This window comes from Aethalodelphis obliquidens, unplaced genomic scaffold, assembly GCF_003676395.1.
Source record: "Aethalodelphis obliquidens isolate GAN/ISIS:26980383/991018 unplaced genomic scaffold, ASM367639v1 scaffold13, whole genome shotgun sequence".
NCBI classification, from domain to species: domain Eukaryota; kingdom Metazoa; phylum Chordata; class Mammalia; order Artiodactyla; family Delphinidae; genus Aethalodelphis; species Aethalodelphis obliquidens.
The window spans coordinates 1,876,468-1,895,961 of NW_020837957.1; the positions used below are offsets into that span (position 1 = coordinate 1,876,468).

Sequence of the window (19,494 nt, forward strand, 5' to 3'; positions counted from 1 at the left end):
TATCTTGTTTGGGCTTATGGTAATGCAGGGGTCTGCTTTTATTAAAACTCATCAATCTGTAGTCAACCTATGCATTTTATTGAATGTAAATTACACTTTAATAAAGTTGAATTTTGAAGGTATTCAACTAACTTTACAACTCTTTTAGAAATCTAAATTTACTTCAAATAAAATCTTTTTTAGAAAGGCATTCAAACTCTTCCAATAAATAGAGACAGTGAGTATGCTACCAAACTTCCAAACTCTGATTCTAAAATCAGAGATCATTACAAGAAAGGAAAATTATAGGTCAATACCTCTTAAATCTGAAATGTATAAATCATAACCAAAATATTAGCAAATTGAACCCACTGATATATAAAAAGGGATAGTACATCATGACTAAGTGGGCTTTATTTCAGGAAAGCCAGGTTGGTTTAAAATTTGAAAATCAATCCTTGTAACTCACCTAGTTAACCAAATAAAGAGAAAAAAACCATAGACTTATCTAGGTGAACCAGGAGACACATTTAATACCCATTCATGATAAAAATTCTCAGCAAACTAAGAGTAGAAGAGAATTTCCTTATTTCAATAAAAGGAGTCTACAGAAATCCAACAGCTAACTTCACACTTAAATGTGAAATGTTGAGTGCTTTTCTCCTGAGTTTAGGAACAATGCAAATATGCCCATTATCACCATTTCTATCCAACATTGTACTGGAGTCCTAGCCAGTGCAATGAGGGAAGGAAAAAAAAACAAGTTATAAAATGTGGAAAGGGTAAAGTAAACCATCTTTATTCACAGACAACACAACTATATACATAGTAAAATCCAAATAAATATACAAAGCTTGAAAATTTGAAAATTAATCAGTAAATTTAGCAGGGATCCTGGATATAAGATGAATATTTAAAAATCAACTATATTTTTATATACTAGCAATCAACACATAGAAAATGAAATTTTAAAAATACCATTACAACAGCATCAAAATGTAACAAAAGATGAATAAGGTATCCATACTGAAAAAGCACAAAATATGAGAGAAATTTTAAAAGACATAAAGAAATAGAGATATACAAAGTTTATGGCTTGGGAAAGACTCAATATTCTTAGTGTCAACTCTTCCCAAATTATAGATTCAATTCAGTCTCAGTCAAAATCTCAGCAGCCTTATTTTTTTCTGAAAACTGACAAGTGGTCTAAAATGTATCTAGAAATGCAAAGGGTTTAGAATAACAAGGCAATCTTGAAGAAGAACAGAGGGGATCAACACTCTCAGAGATCAAGATGTATTAGAAAGCTAGAATAAGTTTCACTCTGATTGGAGCTATTTAGGTCAGATTCCTGTCCCTAAACTAGTTATCACTCAACTGGCTTAGAGCCAGGGGTGGGGTCAGTCCCATCAGACCACAGGGCATGTACAGAATGGGAGAAGAATGGAACAGCTATCGGGGAGGCAACCACAATATCCACTGTGACAATCTTCATGTCTGTATTATTTTTATTGTACCTGAACTTTAATAAGTAAGACTTTGACAGGCACAGAGGGCAAAAGACTCTCTAATAGAACTGCTTGCACAGACATGGAAATGTAATATTTTGGTACACTCAGGATCACCAGGAAGTTCCATGTGACGGAGCCTCTGGATGTGGAGATGAATGACGGGAGAAAAGGCTGGAAATGGCCAGATGATGAAGAACCTCAAGTTCTATTTAAAAGTTGTTTATATGTCATCTTATAGAACTATTTACCAACTGTGGCTTTCAAGCAGAGGCATGATAACCTGGAATAGGGAGAGACTGAGGTAAATGAACAATTAGGAAGCTGTTTAGCATTTACAGGAGAAAAATGATGAGCTACTTACCCAAGGCAGTTGAGGAGACCAGCTGACACTGAGTGCTGAGGGATGCTAAACCCTTCCTTGGCTGTTTTTATGCATGTTCACAACCACCACTGGAGAAAGTTCTATCTCTGGAAACGTGGAGAGGTTAGGCTACGTGCCCGGAGTTACACAGCTAATAAGAAATGGTGCCAGAGTGTTTTAACCCAGGCCAGCTGATTCCAGAGCCTGTGCTCTTGGTCATGATACTGTTGAATACGTGACTAAATATCCAGAGATATTTAAGAATTTAGTCATTAGGCTTTGGCGATGGTTGGGATGTTGCTTCCATGAAATAGCGCTGCCATGATTCTCTTCTTCCCTTAATGATCCTTTTGGTTTCTTTCACAGGTCCCCCTTAACTGTGAATTGGTTTCTGCTCACTCTTTTCTAAACACTTACTTACTCTTTTGGAGTTTGTTTTCCCTAATGGCATCATCTATCAACCTTTGTGTTGATTTGACCTACATTTCTTATTTCCAGTCCCAATTTCTCAGTCACACTCCTGAAGGTCATCACCTACAACCCATGTTTAAAATTAAACTCATATTTTACTTCGGTTTCTCTAGACGCTTTCTATTAATAGCAAAGCTAAGTGGTCTTCTGGGTTTTAGGAGAATATTTGACCCTCAAATTCCTTCACTTTTCACACCCTATCAGGCAACTGGTTCAGTCAATTCTTTAGCATTCTCGTAGATTCATCTCCTCCCCTTCCTGATCTTTGCGCCCACCCGAGTTTTAGCTCTCAGAATCTCTTGCCTGCGTTACTGAATTTATTTCCTAACTGGTCCCCCTACATTTAATCTCTCACATAATCCTCTCTGCATGCTAATGCCAGAGAAAACTCTTACTCAATCACTGATTTCATAGTTTACTTGCCTTATTTGAGAACTTCTGATTACTGTCTATCACCTAATAAATCAAGGTTACTGAATCGAGTCTAATCCATTCTCTGCCTAAATTTGAAGAGCCAGCATTGCCTAGTTTCACCTATTTTTATCAAATTTCAATTCCCCTGAAATTGGAACTCTCTACTCTAGTCAATTATCTTGTTACTCTCACCTCTTCCCCCAACATCCTCTGTACGTAGGCATGCACACACCATGCTCCTTGCCATCTAAGCTATTGCTAATACTGATTCCCTGGCCTAAAATGCCTCCTTCCTTTGTCCCAGGTCCATATCCAGGTGACACTTTCCCTAATGGCTCCAAAACAAAGTTACAGCTCCCTCCTTCAAATTTTTTTTGCTTATTGCCACTGCCAAAGAAGTATCTGTCATTGTAGTCTCCAAATGTCTATGTTAAATGATGTAACAGTTTATTATGTTAATATATAAAGCTATTCTATTTACTAGTTCAGATATATATCTTATTTTCCCAACAGAATAATAATAAGCAGTGAGGTTCAGTTTAAAATTATGTCTTCTACTTTTTCATATTCATAATGCCAACAATAATACTCAATAAATTCCTGTTATTGGTTGAAACTATAAACACATGTATTTTTTTATGCTGTACACATCCCTTCATATTTTATCTGAATAATAGTAAATAGTTACTGTTCTCTTATTTTAAGAGGCTATTTCCTTTATAGAATTGAAAGTGCAGATACTCCCAAATGTTTGAGGCATTCTGTTTTGTATATTCAAACTATACTAAAGTTATACCTTTTAGAGTAATATTTTTAATTATTCTAGGGGAATAAAAGAAAGCCCCTGAAGGCTAACAGCTTGAAATTGAACAGGACACCATTGGGAAGGGAGAGGGTCATGGGTCATCGTCAAACAGACAAAAAACAATGGAGACGATTGTGCCTGAAGATGGTGTATTTTTTTTTCATGAGACAGTATGTTGACAGTTTCCTTCCTCTTGGGTCATTGTTGTCTGCTAAGTGATCTGTGACAGCAAATTGATCACAAGCTTTTTCATGCAGGAGATATAATGCAACCTTTCATTTTGTTACCTCCGTTGCCAAATGCTGAAACATTTCATTGGCAAATTAATGTTAGTTTAGTATATCATTTAGTAGTATAAAGCACGCATGTAGCTCTGGAAGCAATAATAGTAGTGATTAATTTATCTTTACCAAGTTTCAGATTTCTACTTAAGTGTGATTACAAAAGCAATAACACACTTGAAAAATGTTAGTCTTAAAATTAGGTGTCCGTAATTATCATTTAAATAAATGAATGCATTAACAAATTTAGATATTGCCCCCATTAATTTCAAAATTGAGTCAGATATTAAGGTACCTATGATTTACCTATAAAAATTAATGCTAATAACCTATTATAACTGAAAATTTGCTTCTTCCTCCAAAGAGCTAGGAATTTAAAATTAAAACAGACATAAAGTCTTTTATATTTGATGTTTAAGCATCTGTTTAAGTCAGTTAATAGATGATTTCACATGTCTGAAAAATATCTGAAAGTAATGTTTTGTTTGTGGAGTGTTGAGAATCTCTGCATTCAAGAAGATTGTAAGAAAAAAATTGGAAATGCAGTTATTTAAGAGTAAGAGACTGTTTCATAGGTCTCGTTTAATACTTTGTAACAGTCTTCGCTCTCCCATTAGGATTTGGTAATATTAGCACTGGGAAGGAAATGTGCTGGCAGTAATATTAGAAAAGAGTTGTTTATTTTCCCTCATTGAAAGTGGCCAGATTCTGTGTAAAGATTAAACTAATCTCAATTCTGGTGTTTCATTTCTCCTCATAATAAAAAGAAAATAAAGGTGATTTTACTAAAATTTGGCATAGAAATTTAAGAAAGTTGTTTATCGTAGAAAGAGAAAATGTACAGCTATGATGTTTTATTTAAAGTTCTTTTCAATGTTAGTCACGAAAGGCACAGTTATCTTAAACCTATATTTTTCTTTTTATAATATACACGTGGATGCACATTTACACTTATTATAGAAAACTGGTTTGGATGGACCTTTTTTTGTGATTTGCATGTATTCGTGGAAAATTATGTTAGATTCATTTGTTAGAAATAACTATGTGAGAATTTGCAGATCAGCCTAATGTCTTGTGACAAGGTATCTGAAAGAGTCCGCTCTGATAAAAATAATTTTAAAAAGCAAACTTTCATGCTACTCACTGTCTGATCTTATTTTGTATTTTCAGATCAATTAAATCAGTCTCATTTTATGATTACTACAAGACATGGTCTAGAATAGCCACATCAAAAGCCACAGAATATTACAGAACTCCATGTAAGGTGATCTAACCTTGTCTTATTTTTGCGGGGAGGGGGGTTGGTATATTAATCTCAACATCCTCAGCTTGTCTTGCTTTCAAAGACTAATTGACACATATTTGGAATCTGAGGGTGATAAACTTCTTTGTTGGCTCTATATACTAATCATTCAACAACTGTTCATTTAGTCCCTCTTTTGTAAAGAGTCCTGGACTGAAGTCTGATTAAAAGCCCAAAGGAAAGATAGGCAATTGGACGAATAAAAGACAAAGTTCTCGGTCTTTTGAGCTTTACTTTACGCCCTTTACCCCAGAAGGAAACCTTCATAGCAGGAGGAAACTTTCTGGTGCTAAACACAATTATCCCCAAAGCCAGAGATATTATTAAGTAGAAAGACAGCAAGAAAACCTGGGGATGCTCAATTATATCAGTCGAAGAAAAAATCATCTGTTACCATCATACATTAAGAACTAGAAAGATGGAATAGGAGAGCTGGACAACTTTTTGGTCCCATTTAATCTAATCTTTAGAGTACTGTTTCATTATTTGTATCAAAGTAGGTTAGCCAGTCTGCACACGTTTACTGAAATACGACTTTGCTTCAGCTATCCTGCAAAATGGTACATTCTGAAGTTATCAGTGACTTCCGAATTCCCAGATTCAGTGATTACATTTTTTTAGTCTTTATCTTACTTGAAATCCTATTGGCTATGCTCTCCTTGAGTTAGAAGACACCATGTATCCATGGTTTTCCTCTTACCTTCCTAAGCACTCCTCTGCCTCTTTCCTTAGCAATAACTTCTTCATTCAGTATTCTCTGCCCAGCTCTCTTTAAGAGACCTCATCCATCACTATGATTTTCATTAGCCCACATGCCAGTAATTCCTAAAGCCTCATCTCTAGCCAGGCTCTCTTCTGAATTCTGAATGCATATTTACAATTGTGTAATAAGGCACCTCATACCCAAGATGTCCCAAAGTGAATTCATTATGTTGCTCCAAAACCTATTCTCCTTCCTTCATTACCTCTCTTGGTTAGTGGTAGATCACCGTTCTTGCATTTACTTGCCAAGCCAGAATCATAGACATTTCCTAGTCCTCTTTATCTCCCTTATTAACCCTTATTGATTTTATCTCCTGCAACATTACAAATGTTTCCCCTCTACTCCACCTCCATGACCACAGCCTTAATTTGTGGTCTCATTGTGTTTCATCTCATCATTGTGATAGTCTACTAATTGGTTTTAAGAGAACAAAATATCACCCAGAAAAAAAAAATCATATCTAGTTTTAAGACACAAATTAGAGCAAAAAGGAGTACTAAGCTTAATAAATATAAAAATGTGAGGTCAATAATTTCTAAGAAATTACTTGTTCTTTCAGGATGTTGGTTATTAGTTATTTTGTGATTATACATTATCTTCCTCACTGACTCGTAGATTAGTGATTAAGAAAAATAACTTGTTCAAGGTGCTTTAAGGAGTAGTCTTTAACAACACTATCAGTGTAAAAGAGTTTTATTGATTTTGATACCAGATTACATGAATGTTTACTTCATTTAAAAGATTTTGATTGAGTGCTTCTTAGTCGATTCAGCAAACACATCTTGAGTACTTGCTATGTAAGAGGCTCTGAGGAGCTCAGATGGGTTCCAGGAGGTGATAACCCTTAACAGATGTGGTGTCAAGAGGCAATTGGCATGCTCCAGGGAATGATTCAGCGTCCAACTCCTTCAACCAAAAAACAAACAGATTGTTATAGGTTGGTGCTTTATGGAATAACGTGTAAATATATGAAGGCTCTTGGAAACTCCAAACTGCTAGGAAAAAAACAGAAGCACATGCCCAAACAAAGAAATTCCAAAATGATTGTCTTATAATAAAGAATAATTTTAAAATGGAAGTAATAATGAAGTATCACTGGCTACAGTTTCTTCTTCAAAAGAGTTTGACACCAAAATATCTAAGTTGGTTCTTGTTTCTACATCTGTCACTAACCTAGTATGTAATTCATTTCTCTTTATGAAGGCAATAGCTGGTAATGGTTACCTCTAGCCCAGAAGAATTTCAGAGACTTTGATTCTAGCCCTTGGTGCAAGATTTCACAATCACTCTGCCTCTCTTTCCTACAGAGATTTGTCGTAAGAATATTTCAAAAGCTTTCCTTCAATAATAACCAGCACTTAATTAAAAAAAATTAAATGTAAACCTTACATGTGCTGCTGGCCAATTTTGTCTTTGGATAGTTCAACTGGATGAGATCCAATACTATCTTTTTTAATGGCTTAATTTCCTGGCAATAAGAAAGATGAAGCTGTTAGATTATAGAATGCTTCTTTAACTACTCAAAAATAAAGGGGGAACTTCTAATAACTTCATTTTCTACAGTTATATTTTTATCACTGGAAAGATTATTAAACTCTTGTGCATATTTTTAAAAGCTTTTTATTTTACGAATAGTGATGAGTAAGGTTATATTATGATTTTTTTTTTCGGTACGCGGGCCTTTCACTGTTGTGGCCTCTCCCATTGCGGGATGCGCAGGCTCAGCGGCCATGGCTCACGGGCCTAGTCGCTCCGCGGCATGTGGGATCTTCCCGGACCGGGGCATAAACCCGTGTCCCCTTCATCGGCAGGCGGACTCTCAACCACTGCGCCACCAGGGAAGCCCTATGTTATGCTTTTGAGTATTAACTCTATTGCATATCTTTGTGCCACAAATCTATACATAGTCATGTATGCCATAATACTAGTAAGTTTATTCTTGTATAACACGGTTTACAGAGTATACTCCGTATTGTTTTTCTTATTTATTTTTAATTGAGGTATAGTTGATGTACAATCTTATGTAAGTTTCAGGCATACAACTTAGTGATTCACAATTCTTAAAGGTTACGGTCCGCTTATAGTTATTATAAAATATTGGCTATATTCCCTGTGTTGTACAATATATCCTTGTAGCTTATTTATTTTATGCATAGTAGTTTGTACCTCTTAATCTGTATTTTTTTAATCATCCCAATCTTATTGTCCTTTCATTCACTTACCAACCAATATTTATTGAACACCTAGTATATGTCATGCAGAGTTGTATATCAACCCAATGAGCTCGGCATTGTTATTACTCTGTTTTACACATGAGAAAACCAAGACCAAAGGAAGCTAAGGAATTTACCCTAAGGTCACACATGGAATATCATATATTGGTAAGAGTGTAAATTCTGGATACATATTGCCAGGGTTTAATCCTGGCTCTGCAATTTACTAGCTGTGTGACCTTGGATAAGTTTCTTAACCTCTCTATGTCCCAGTTCTCTCATCTGTAAAATGAGAATAATCACAGAACGTACATCATAACGTTGAAGCGCTACAATGGTGCCTAGTGCATAGTGAGTGCTCAGTAAGTGTGGCTAATATTTATTAGTACAAGTGGGCTGTGGCCCAAAGACTTGAACCAAGTCCTCTGACTCCATATTTGTTCTTTCCTCTATATTATATTGCCTCCATAATATGATATAAAATTGTAATTTCTGTATAACTTGAGATTTAAATTCAAACTCTGAAGTATGTGCAGTACGTTTTCAGTAATTACAATGATTTGCTCATAATCATAGACAATCATATGGGAAAATGTACTGATGATCCACTGTTCTCTGTCCATCACTACAGAATGGCAAATTAAAAGTTTGGCAGAGAACAAACCAATACATCTGGCTGTGGGGCAACAGCACCTTAATGACAGAATATGATCCCCATAAGGAAATGTTTATGTTATACGAAAAGAATTCCTTCAGACCAGTGTACCCTGTAATAGTGAGCGGAGGCTTCCTGATGTTTCTTTGCTGTCATCAGGACAGACCAACCAGCCTGAAGCATCATGGGAATGCTTGCTTTCACCTTAGGATACTTTCATTCCTTGAGTCTTTGAGCCAGCAGTGAGGGCAAGTGTCTCCAGAAATGCATTTAGATGCAAGAAGCAGTATCATCGGCTTCTAATGCAGTGGTCTCAGTCTTGACTGCTCCTTAGAACCACCAGAGGAGCTCGTGCACATTCCCCGTGTAAAGGGTGCACCCCTAGACCAATTACGGTAGGATCTTTGGGAGCAGGACCAGGGGGTAGTAGTTTTTACGGCTGCCCAGGTGGTTACAGTGTGCAAGCCAATGGAAAAGCCCTAGTGGGAAGAACCTGATATCAGAAATTAGAGACTCCTAGCCTTATACTAGTTTTGCAGACACAGTTAAGTGAATTTAGGTTAGTCATTTAACCTAATTTAAGTTAGTCTTTGTACCTCATTTTTCATTTCTATTCATTGACAAAAATATTCAATTCTATTTTAAGTTCCTCTATGGTTAGCATAAGATAGTATATGTGAAAATAAAACATGCCAAGGTAAGTTAGTGCTTATATATTTCTTTGGACATGACAGTCCCAGAGTGGAAGAAAATTTTTCAGATCAACCTATACAGATGTTGGACAATAGGTGTGTCATAGAAAAAGCAGAGTAGAAGCAATGTCCAGTAATCCTCAGAAGGAAAGGAAGGAAGAAATATACTATGGAGGCAGTAGAGGATGCTTTTCTACACAGATTACAAAACTGCCACAAGGGCAAGGTATGATAGTGATGGGGGGAATTTTAACTTCAAGAAGTTCTGACAAAATTTCACTGGTCCTCATTTCTTCATTATTTCCCTCCCATCAACATCATCCACTGAGCATCTTCTATGTCTATCAATGGGCTTTGTTGAAGACAAGAACATAAGTATTATGATAAGTTTTTTGAGGCATTTACAGTCAGATGGTAGGAGACGAGTGAAAAAATTATGGGGATAAAATAGGAAGTGTTAAAAGTTTGTACAGATACTGTGGCATATTTCGTCTCTTGGATAATAGAGAAAGCGTTGGAGAAAATGAGTCAATAATATAAAAGAAATGAGAATACAGTAAGTCCCCTACATACAAACGAGTTCCGTTCCGAGAGCGTGTTCGTAAGTCCAGTTTGTTCATAAGTCCAACAAAGTTAGCCTAGGTACCCAACTAACACAATCAGCTACATACTGCTGCTTTTATGCTTGCCTCCAGATATTCTGGGCTTGAAATAAAGATACTGTATTACTGTACTCTACGCCAAAAGTACACAGAAAAGTACACAAAAGCACAACCACTTGTAGAGTATGCACGCATGTGACAGTGTACACCAGACACATGAACTAACTTACATGATTGGACATGCGAATGCATGTTTGCATCTTTGAAAGTTCCCAACTTGAAGGTTCGTATGTAGGGGACTTACTGTATTCAGGAAAGATAATCATGCCATTTGGGGTTTCATAATATATAAGGAAGAGACTGCCATACATATTCAAATAGAAAATGTAGGAACAGCAATTCCAAAAAATTAAGGAAAGACATGGATTATCCTTGAATAGAAACATCGAGTAAATTTCAGGAGTTCCCTAGTGGCCTAGTGGTTAGGATTTGGCTCTTTCACTGCTATGGCCTGGGTTCAATACCTGGTCAGGGAACTTAACATCAAATAAATTTTAAATTTTGTTTAGGTAGTAATGGATAGTACATGTGAGAACACATTACTCAACCTTTCTGTGTCTGTCTGTTCATCTGTGAAGTGGGTATTATAATGGTAAGCACTGCATATCTACTTTACAAGTACCCCCATATATAGTAAGAATTCTATTAATATTAATTATTATAATCATCTAAAGGAAATAATGAATCCTGCTAAGAACTCTGGGGAGTACAGATTTGCTTCCTTAAAGGAAGGAAGGAATATATTCCAAATAATAATAAAGAGTATTAATTAATTCTATAAGAATATGTATGTATGTGTGTTTGTGTGTGTTTGAAGAAGATAAAGAATAGATCGGAACATTGCTGGTGAATATCATGTAATATTAATAGAAGAAAAGGAGAATTATTCAGTTTAAATGTTTTCTCTATCAATGACAAATTTCATCAAGCTGGAAGGGGTTAATTTATCATTGTTAAGAAGTAAGCTCCAGGGCTTCCCTGGTGGCGCAGTGGTTGGGAGTCCACCTGCCGATGCAGGGGACACAGGTTCGTGCCCCGGTCTGGGAAGATCCCACATGCCACGGAGCGGCTGGGCCCGTGAGCCATGGCCTGCGCGTCCGGAGCCTGTGGCCTGCGTAACGCAAAAAAAAGAAGCTCTAGGTAGAGACAGGACTGGTGGGGAGCATCTGGTTGGTTAAATAGATCAGGACTATAAACCCAGGACAATTAGAAGGAGAAGAGAGAGCGAGAAAGAGAGAGAGAAAGCACACAAGTGAACAGGGGAGGGAGCGGGGAGGAAAGGAAGGATGTATATGTGCATGTGTGAATGATCTGAATTAATAGTATTTTGTGTAAAAACTACCAGTGCTTAAGCATAGTAGTTTTTCCGTAAATTGTATGTGAATTTGATTGAAGGCCTAAGGCTTATAATTAACCACAAACATATGAGCCAGTGGTATAATGTGATTTCCAGAAAATACTAATGCATATCTGAGCTAAATTGAGAGAAGTCCAGCACACAGATCGAGGGAGGTAGCAATCCCACCTGTATCTTGCTATTGATATGAAATCAAGATTCTGAGCCAGTTTGGGATGAAAACTTTAATAGGAATATCAACAAAGTTCACCACCAGGTTGAGGATGGTTAGGTCTCTAGAAAATCATGACTTAAGAAAAAGTTGAAGGAACTGAGGCTGCCCTGAGAGCTATCTTTAAATATTAGAGGGATCCTTTCCATAGGGGAGGGATAAATTTACTCAGAATTGCTGAGGAGGTCAGAAGGAGGAGCAGTGGAAACTCAGCCCTCAGATTAAGGAAGGACATTGTGACCTTGGTAACTGTCAATGAAACCGGCACTCTCCCAATAACAAAGAGACAAGGGGGCTTCCCTGGTGGCGCAGTGGTTGAGAGTCCGCCTGCCGATGCAGGGGACACGGGTTCGTGCCCTGGTCCGGGAAGATCCCACATGCCACGGAGCGGCTGGGCCCGTGAGCCATGGCCGCTGAGCCTGTGCGTCCGGAGCCTGTGCTCCGCAACGGGAGAGGCCACAACAGTGAGAGGCCCGTGTACCGCAAAAAAAAAAAAAAAAAAAAAAGAGACAAGGGATTCATTTAGCGGCTGAATGATCATCTGTTGCAGATTCTTGCTTTGTAGAAGATCAAGATCTGTAATGTCACTTTCAAACTCCCTGATTTTATTTTTTCCCTTGAAGTGCTGCATTAGAATTTTGTTAAACTATGGTATCAGTTTCTGTATGAGTTATTTTAAAACTATCCTCGTTTCTATAAATGATATATAAACAAATATCATGATAAGTTACAAAGTCACAATCTGTTTGTTTCAAACAATATCCAGTATCACAAAGTTTAAATTAAAAGAAGAAATTTGGAGAGTGTCTGAGGATCGTAATGTGACTTGAACGATAATAGTATGTGTTATTGCCACATACTAACTTAAGGAGAAGTAAATTATTGTAAACTTTAAACTATTATTAAAGAATGTATGCATAGCTCCTTTTTAAAATATTCTAATTTCAGTGCTTGAAGATCCAGATTTCATTGGAGAGTATTACAAATGGAAGAAAAATGAGCTAAGACGACCTAAAGAATGGGGTTTAAAGTAAGTAATTTTAACTGTCTAGAATATTATCCTATGAACTTGAAATATCTATTATTCACTTTCTACTAAATGAACTATCAGAAGAAACCCATTGGATTTCTTTTAAACATAAGAACAAAAATAAGAGGTATCATTTTGTCCTTTCACATGAACCCAGGTGGGAAACAGCTTTGCTATCTCGCGGCTGCCAAAGGTGGGGATAGAACATGAGCCACAGTGAAGGAATCCCACAATACCTTTCCTATTAATCTTCTTATTTCCATTCTTAACCTTATCAACATAGAACTTAGAAACAGGAAAAAAGAAAAACCAGCCTGTTTACATATCAGCGGTTAGTATTTCTTTCTTCTCCTGGTTCCAAACACCTTTTCCTCTTTTCACAGGTGGATTTCTCACTCAGGAACCAAATATATTAAATCTAGTGAGGAAGTCTGTAATTAAATACAAAGGTAAATTATTACAATATCTTTTGGAATGATTGACTCTTGGACCACATTAAGGAAGGGACCTTAATCTCATCTTCAGTCTCTTGACTCCTAAAGGCAGTTTTTCTGCTTCATCCTGTTAGAGCACAGATTCCATCTCAGCTCTGTGGTACTGGCTGTGTTGCAGTCGTCATTTATTCTGGAGGGCTTATTGCAAAGCATTCAGTGAACGTGCTACCACAAAGCTAGGGGAATTAAAGTTCCTATTTTTTGTATTTACGTCATTTTTATTAGCTCCTTGTTAGCATTGTGACCTCTTTTCTAGGTGAAAATAATAGGATTAATAAAAACAATGTGCTGTATTTTGAATTTGTGTAGAAATCAAGGCTCTTAAAATAGACTTTCCTATCCTTTAATATCATAGTTCAGATTGGGTTTTTTGGTTAGATATTCTTTTTTCAGTTGATTTCTGCAGCAACTTTCCTTCAAGCCAAAGGGGAGGAAAGCTTTTGCATTAGAAACTTTTCTGCTTTCAGAGTAAATTATAAGCAGTAGAAAAGTTTTTATGAAGCAGAAGTTGAAGTGTCAGCATGGTTTTTTCTTGAAGGCATGTTTCAAGTTTCATTTAAAGAAACCTACTTAGAATATAAGGTTAATTTTGCTGTGACATGACTTCCTTTTTGATTTCCTTTAACAGAACTGCTTTGTTTTATTTGTTTGATTATTGATTCATTATGTAAGGCCAGCATCCCACAGAACCCCAAAATGTAGAAAAAGTAGGACCATGTCATTTTCAACTTATCCACCCACTTCTCCATATGGCTGAAATAATTGTGAACTGTTTGAATGCTAGAACATTTTCCTAAATACATTATTTTGAAGTTATAGGTCAAATTATCATGTGCATGGTGACCCTGTCAGACTAAAACTCTCACACCTTATGCCATCTGGTGGTTGATGAGAATATATTTAGATCAGATGATAACAAAACATTAATTTAAACATTATTTAAATAAAGTGTCTAAAAGATATTACATTTATCTACATAATTTTATTACAGCATAAATATTTGAGCATGCAAAAATATAAAGTATGGTGGAATCAACTTCTTTTTAAATAATTATTAAAAGTCTCATGTTCATCAAATACATGAGGTATAACAAAGTGGTCAATTCAGAGTTTCAAGTAGGAAATGTTTGGGAATCTATGCAAGTGAGTAATTGGTCTATGTGTACATGCAATATAATACCTTTTGCATCTCTCTGTTTTTAATATTTGAAAACAGAGAAAACTTTCCTCGCGCTGAAATGTCCCCTTTAAAAAACACCCAGAAAATGCAAATTGAGAGCATTTCATCTGCAGAGCCTTCAGGAAAAAGAGAGACATATCTCTCCTGCCTCACACCCCTCCTCCTACTGTCCTCCCATCCCCTCATCAATCAAGACCCGATTCTTAAGCTACCCTAAATTCCTTTTTTTCCCCCACTATTGTTTGGGAACATAAGATCTTCTCACCACGTTGTGCTTTCTGTCAGGGATATCTTTCCCAGTAGAGTCTCAAGTTAGGATTCAGTCTGAGTTAAAAGGTGGAACATGGGGCGCTTAAATGCAGGGACACAGGAGCAAGACTCTTTGCATCTGAATCCTGGCTCTGCCAATTACCAACTCTGTGACCTCGGGCATGTTATCTGACTGCTTTGTCCCTCAGTTTCCTTATCTGTTAAATGGCAGTAATAACTCTACCCACCTCCCAAGGAGATTGTGACAATTAAATACACTATTTTATACATAAATACACTACACTACACATAAATTGCTTCAAACAGTATCTAGTACATAGGAAGTACTCGAGGTTCGCTATTATTCATGCTTTTCCTACTGTGGCCCTAGTTCAGTTCTCACAAGGAAAATCTATCTTTGAAGGCAGCATGGGAAAGGGCATGGGCTGTAGTGTCAGATAGATCTTGGAGAAATTCTTACCCTCTCTGAGCTTGTCTCCTTATCTGTTCAAAGGAGATATTACCTACCTTGCAAACTTGTTTTGTATTGGATCTCTTGAATGAGATCATATAGATATATATATATATAAACCACATAGTGTTGGCGCATGGACATTCAATAAATATTAGTTCCCAAGGAGAGGGGTGACAAAAGCCCATGTCCCCCAGTGTTTTCAGAGAATAAAAATAGAAATGTAAACAATTGTGACATTTTCTCAGTCTAGAAAACAGCACCTATCATAACCACATTTATTTTAGCCCCATTATGCCCTTGGTTCTTTTCCCTTCTCCGTCCTGTCATCTTTTCAGCCTGGCAGAGTGCTCCACAAGGAGGGCAGGAAGATCCAGCTCCACTGTGTTTTGTGGAATGGTCCATGATTCAGGCTCCCATGTCCCCCCATCCTCTCCTTCTGTAGCAGTCTGTTCCTGTCTCTTTCAGCGCCTGTGGTGGGGAGATTCATCTGTTCATGCAGAGTGACCAGGGCAGGACTGTTCTTCTAGCTTTGTATTCTCTGCACTTAGCCTGGTACCTGGCACTCAATTAGTGTTTCTTGAGTGATGCATACTTACCCTGTTTCCCCACTTAATAGGAGGATTAGATGTGAAGACAGTTACTTTTAGGAACAGTAAAATGAAGGTGCCCATTCTAATGTAGAGATTGTGGTTATACTTTGGGTATAGTCATAGAACAGTGATTGAAAACTGGAAATATAAATGACTGTCATGAATATTTTATGCAAATTCTTAAGTTTTACACATGTTTTTAGTTAGTATTAATAGGAACTCATTGGCATTATAAGCAACTCATAAATATTCATGAACTGATCATTTGGTTTGGCATTCATTTCTAAGGCCTTTTTTTTCTTTCCTATTGCCTTGCCGGTCTTTTGGCTATTCATGCAAATACTTTATTTCTACCAAGACATGGGAAAGAATATGAATCTAGAATCTAATCAATAGTTCATATTTATTTTCTCAGGAGAAAGTGAAAGATACAAAGTCAGAAAGCAGTGGAGGCTATTCTTTTGACTATCCTTACTTAAGCACATATAACACTACTTTTACATCATACTCTATACCCAGTGATTGGTAATATGGTCGTGGAAAGAACCATGCCGGTCGTCTAAGCTTTGTCAGGCAGCAAGTTATCTAAATAAAAGTTATCAATTCTGGAGAAGTTTTACATTCTATGTAGCTTCAGGAAAGAATATTGCCCTTGTCCCTACTTTGAAGTATCTATACAAAGGAAACCAGAACTAATATGGCGAAGCACCTACTGTGTGCCAGGCATTCTCCCTTCATTTCCTAACGTAATACTGGCCACACTGTGGAGTGGACAGTTATACTTCTAAGTGTAAGCACACGCCTCTAAGTGTAACCCACAAGACTATCTATCAGCCTCCTTCAAAGACACAACAAATCAACCTACACTCAAAGTCAGACCACTTCCCTTATTATACAGACATAGCTTCAAGAGAAGGTTCCTGGCCTCCCTTTTCAACTGGATTGTCAACCCTAGGTCTCTGTACAGAAATTGTGGAAAACTAGAGGTAGCTCTATCTGTAGTTTACTAATGAGAGAAACATGAGGCACAAAGAGATTAACCAACTTACCCAGTTATTGATAAACACATATTGTTTTTGAAAACTAAAACTTTATTTCCTATCTGCCATTAATATGTGCTTATTAAAAGCTTAAGTTTTTCAGGTAAATGTAAAAATATTGCCCACCCAGTTGCTAGCACAAAGTCTGCTTTTGTGGAAAAGTTTTGCAGTTTTTCAATCTTAAATTCTATTATTAAGCAATGTTATTTCCCTTTTCCTTCTATATAAAATAATTAGCATGTGTTATATCAAATACCAACATAAAATATTCTTATATTTATAAAATAAACTCTTAGTTGTACTGTGTTTTAAATTAAGGAGTTAATATATATTATTTCTAAGTTCCTGTAATGTCTGCTTTTTTTTTTTTTTAGTGTCTGATTTTTGAGTGTGTGTTTTAACTCAGATCACAAAAATATGTGATCTTCCTCTAGCATAGCTATGTTTGATTCCAATTTCTCCAATTATATAGAAAATATTTATGATGAGTACATTAACTTAATGTATGTTTATGCTATCCTTTCAGGGCTATTGAAGTTAAACATTGTTTTTGTAGGTTTACATAATTATATATTTAATGCATTTTTAAGGAGAAATGCTAGTTTTTTATTCCCCAAAGATTAAACCTTGAATGCCATCTAGTGGTTAAAGAGAGAATTGGCATTAGAATGAGCATGGGAAATGTCCCTTTTAAAATAAAGACATGCATACAGAGTGAAGTCAGAAAGAGAAAAACAAATACCGTATGCTAACACATATATATGGAATCTAAGGAAAAAAAATGGTTCTGAAGAACCTAGGGGCAGGACAGGAATAAAGACGCAGATGTAGAGAATGGAATTGAGGACACGGGGAGTGGGAAGGGTAAGCTGGGATGAAGTGAGAGTGGCATGGACGTATATACACTACCAAATGTAAAATAGATAGCTAGTGGGAAGCAGCCGCAGAGCACAGGGAGATCAGCTCGGTGCTTTGTGACTACCTGAGGGGGGGCGGGATAGGGAGGGTGGGTGGGAGACGCAAGAGGAAGGGGATATGGGGATATATGTATATGTATAGCTGATTCACTTTGTTATAAAGCAGAAACTAACACACCATTGTAAAGCAATTATACTCAAAGATGTTAAAAAAATAAAAATAAATAAAAAATAAAATAAAGACATGGAACAAATTAGACAAAGAGGAAAATTCCTTTTAAAAAATAATTTTGCTTAATCTCTGCTTAGATGTTTTTAGAGACAGGAAGCTCAGTACTTCAGGAGCATTCAAATAGCTCTAATCTTCCTTATTTCTAGCTTAAATCCAGCACCTTGTGATAGTCAACCATTCCACATTTCTTTCATTCATTTAACAGACTTTCTTGAACACCTACCATGTGCTTTTACATTTGTCTGCAAAACCATCCAGAAAATGAGAAATTATCTCCATTTGATAAAGAATATTTTAACAGAAAAAATTAAAAAACAAACTCCCTAAGGTCACACACTCAGTAAGTGACAGAGCTGAAATTCAAATCCAGGCCTACCAGATGCTACAGTGAATGCTTTGTTTGATTAGATCCAGAATTAGCTCAGACACTGAGGATCCAGGCTTGGCTTTGGATATGGGTAGAAGACATGATTCAAGGGGTGCTGCTGTGGCAGAAAAGAAAGTACTGCCTCTTGTCCTGGGAAACAACACAAATAAGGCTCTTCTGTTTTGTGGACTTGCCCTTTAAGTCTCAGAAAATAGCCATCATGTCTTTCTCCCACCTCCTCTTAAGTTTTCTATTTTTAGAATAAACACACCCAGTTCTCTCAACTATTTTTTTTCAATGAATTTAATACTCTTTATTGTTTCCCTCTTATGGATATGATTCATTTAATCAATTTTTCTCTCAGAATGTTGCCCTCACATTTTACCATGGATTTCTGGTTGTAGCACAGAATCTGCTGGATCCTCCTTTATTACCAACAGCATGGCTTAAGGCTGTGTCCCCTTACATCTCTCTTCAGAATGAGGGGTTTTGAGTCAAAAACACATACTGGGCTTCCCCCCACCAAGGGAATCTCTTCTTTGGCTCTGCTCCCACGTAGAATACTCTTTTGAGGGAGGGGTCTCTCTGTCTCTTGCTCTCTCTCCCTCTCCCCTTTGCCCACCCCTGCAACAACCTACCCCATTCCCCCCATTTCCCCTGACACCTCCCACTCCTCGTGGCCACAGAAATGCGATACATGGATGGGCTTAGGCCTTGGTCTGAGCAGGGCTGAGAGTGAGGAGAGCTAAGGTTCCCTATAGGCATATTAGATTATATTTTACCTGAAGGAAAGAATAAAAAGGAGGCCAAGAAGTTCCCTTAGAACATGTTACCAGAAGTCTGGTTACTAGATGCAATAAGTTTTATGATGCTTGTTATGTTCATAGAGTGACTTCTCAAGAACGTGTAGCAGTTTACAGAGCCCCCAAAATGATATGAGAATTGAATATGAACAAGCATTAGGGTTTTCTCTTTTACTTTTAACTTAATAATTATGGCACCTTCCCTTATAGTCATTTTAATTGCAATTTAAACATTGTGACAATAAACAGTTTTGTTTTTATAATTTATGTTTTCAGTTAGAAAAAGACAAATGTTTGAATGAAAAAGGAAATATCAATAGTATGTAGTGTTTTGAGGACAAAGAGTTATCATTGGAGAAAAGATATAGATCAAGTAATATTGTTTCCTAACTAAAGTCATGTTTGCCTCGAGGAAAATAAGATTCTAATGATTTTGTTT

General features: G+C 36.7%; 1 protein-coding gene across 2 annotated transcripts in view; it reads left to right on the forward strand.

The window, feature by feature from the left end:
* The window catches only part of UBE2U (ubiquitin conjugating enzyme E2 U), a 68,764-nt gene that overhangs the window by 27,476 nt on the left and 21,794 nt on the right, over positions 1 to 19,494 (forward strand). The window contains exons 7-8 of one of the 2 annotated variants that reach the window (XM_027114516.1): positions 4,993 to 5,081; positions 12,627 to 12,708. In XM_027114516.1, coding sequence (XP_026970317.1) covers positions 4,993 to 5,081; positions 12,627 to 12,708 — 171 coding nt within the window. Of the gene's footprint in view, positions 1 to 4,992; positions 5,082 to 12,626; positions 12,713 to 19,494 lie in introns of those variants that run through there. The other variant, XM_027114517.1, reaches the window with a different exon arrangement.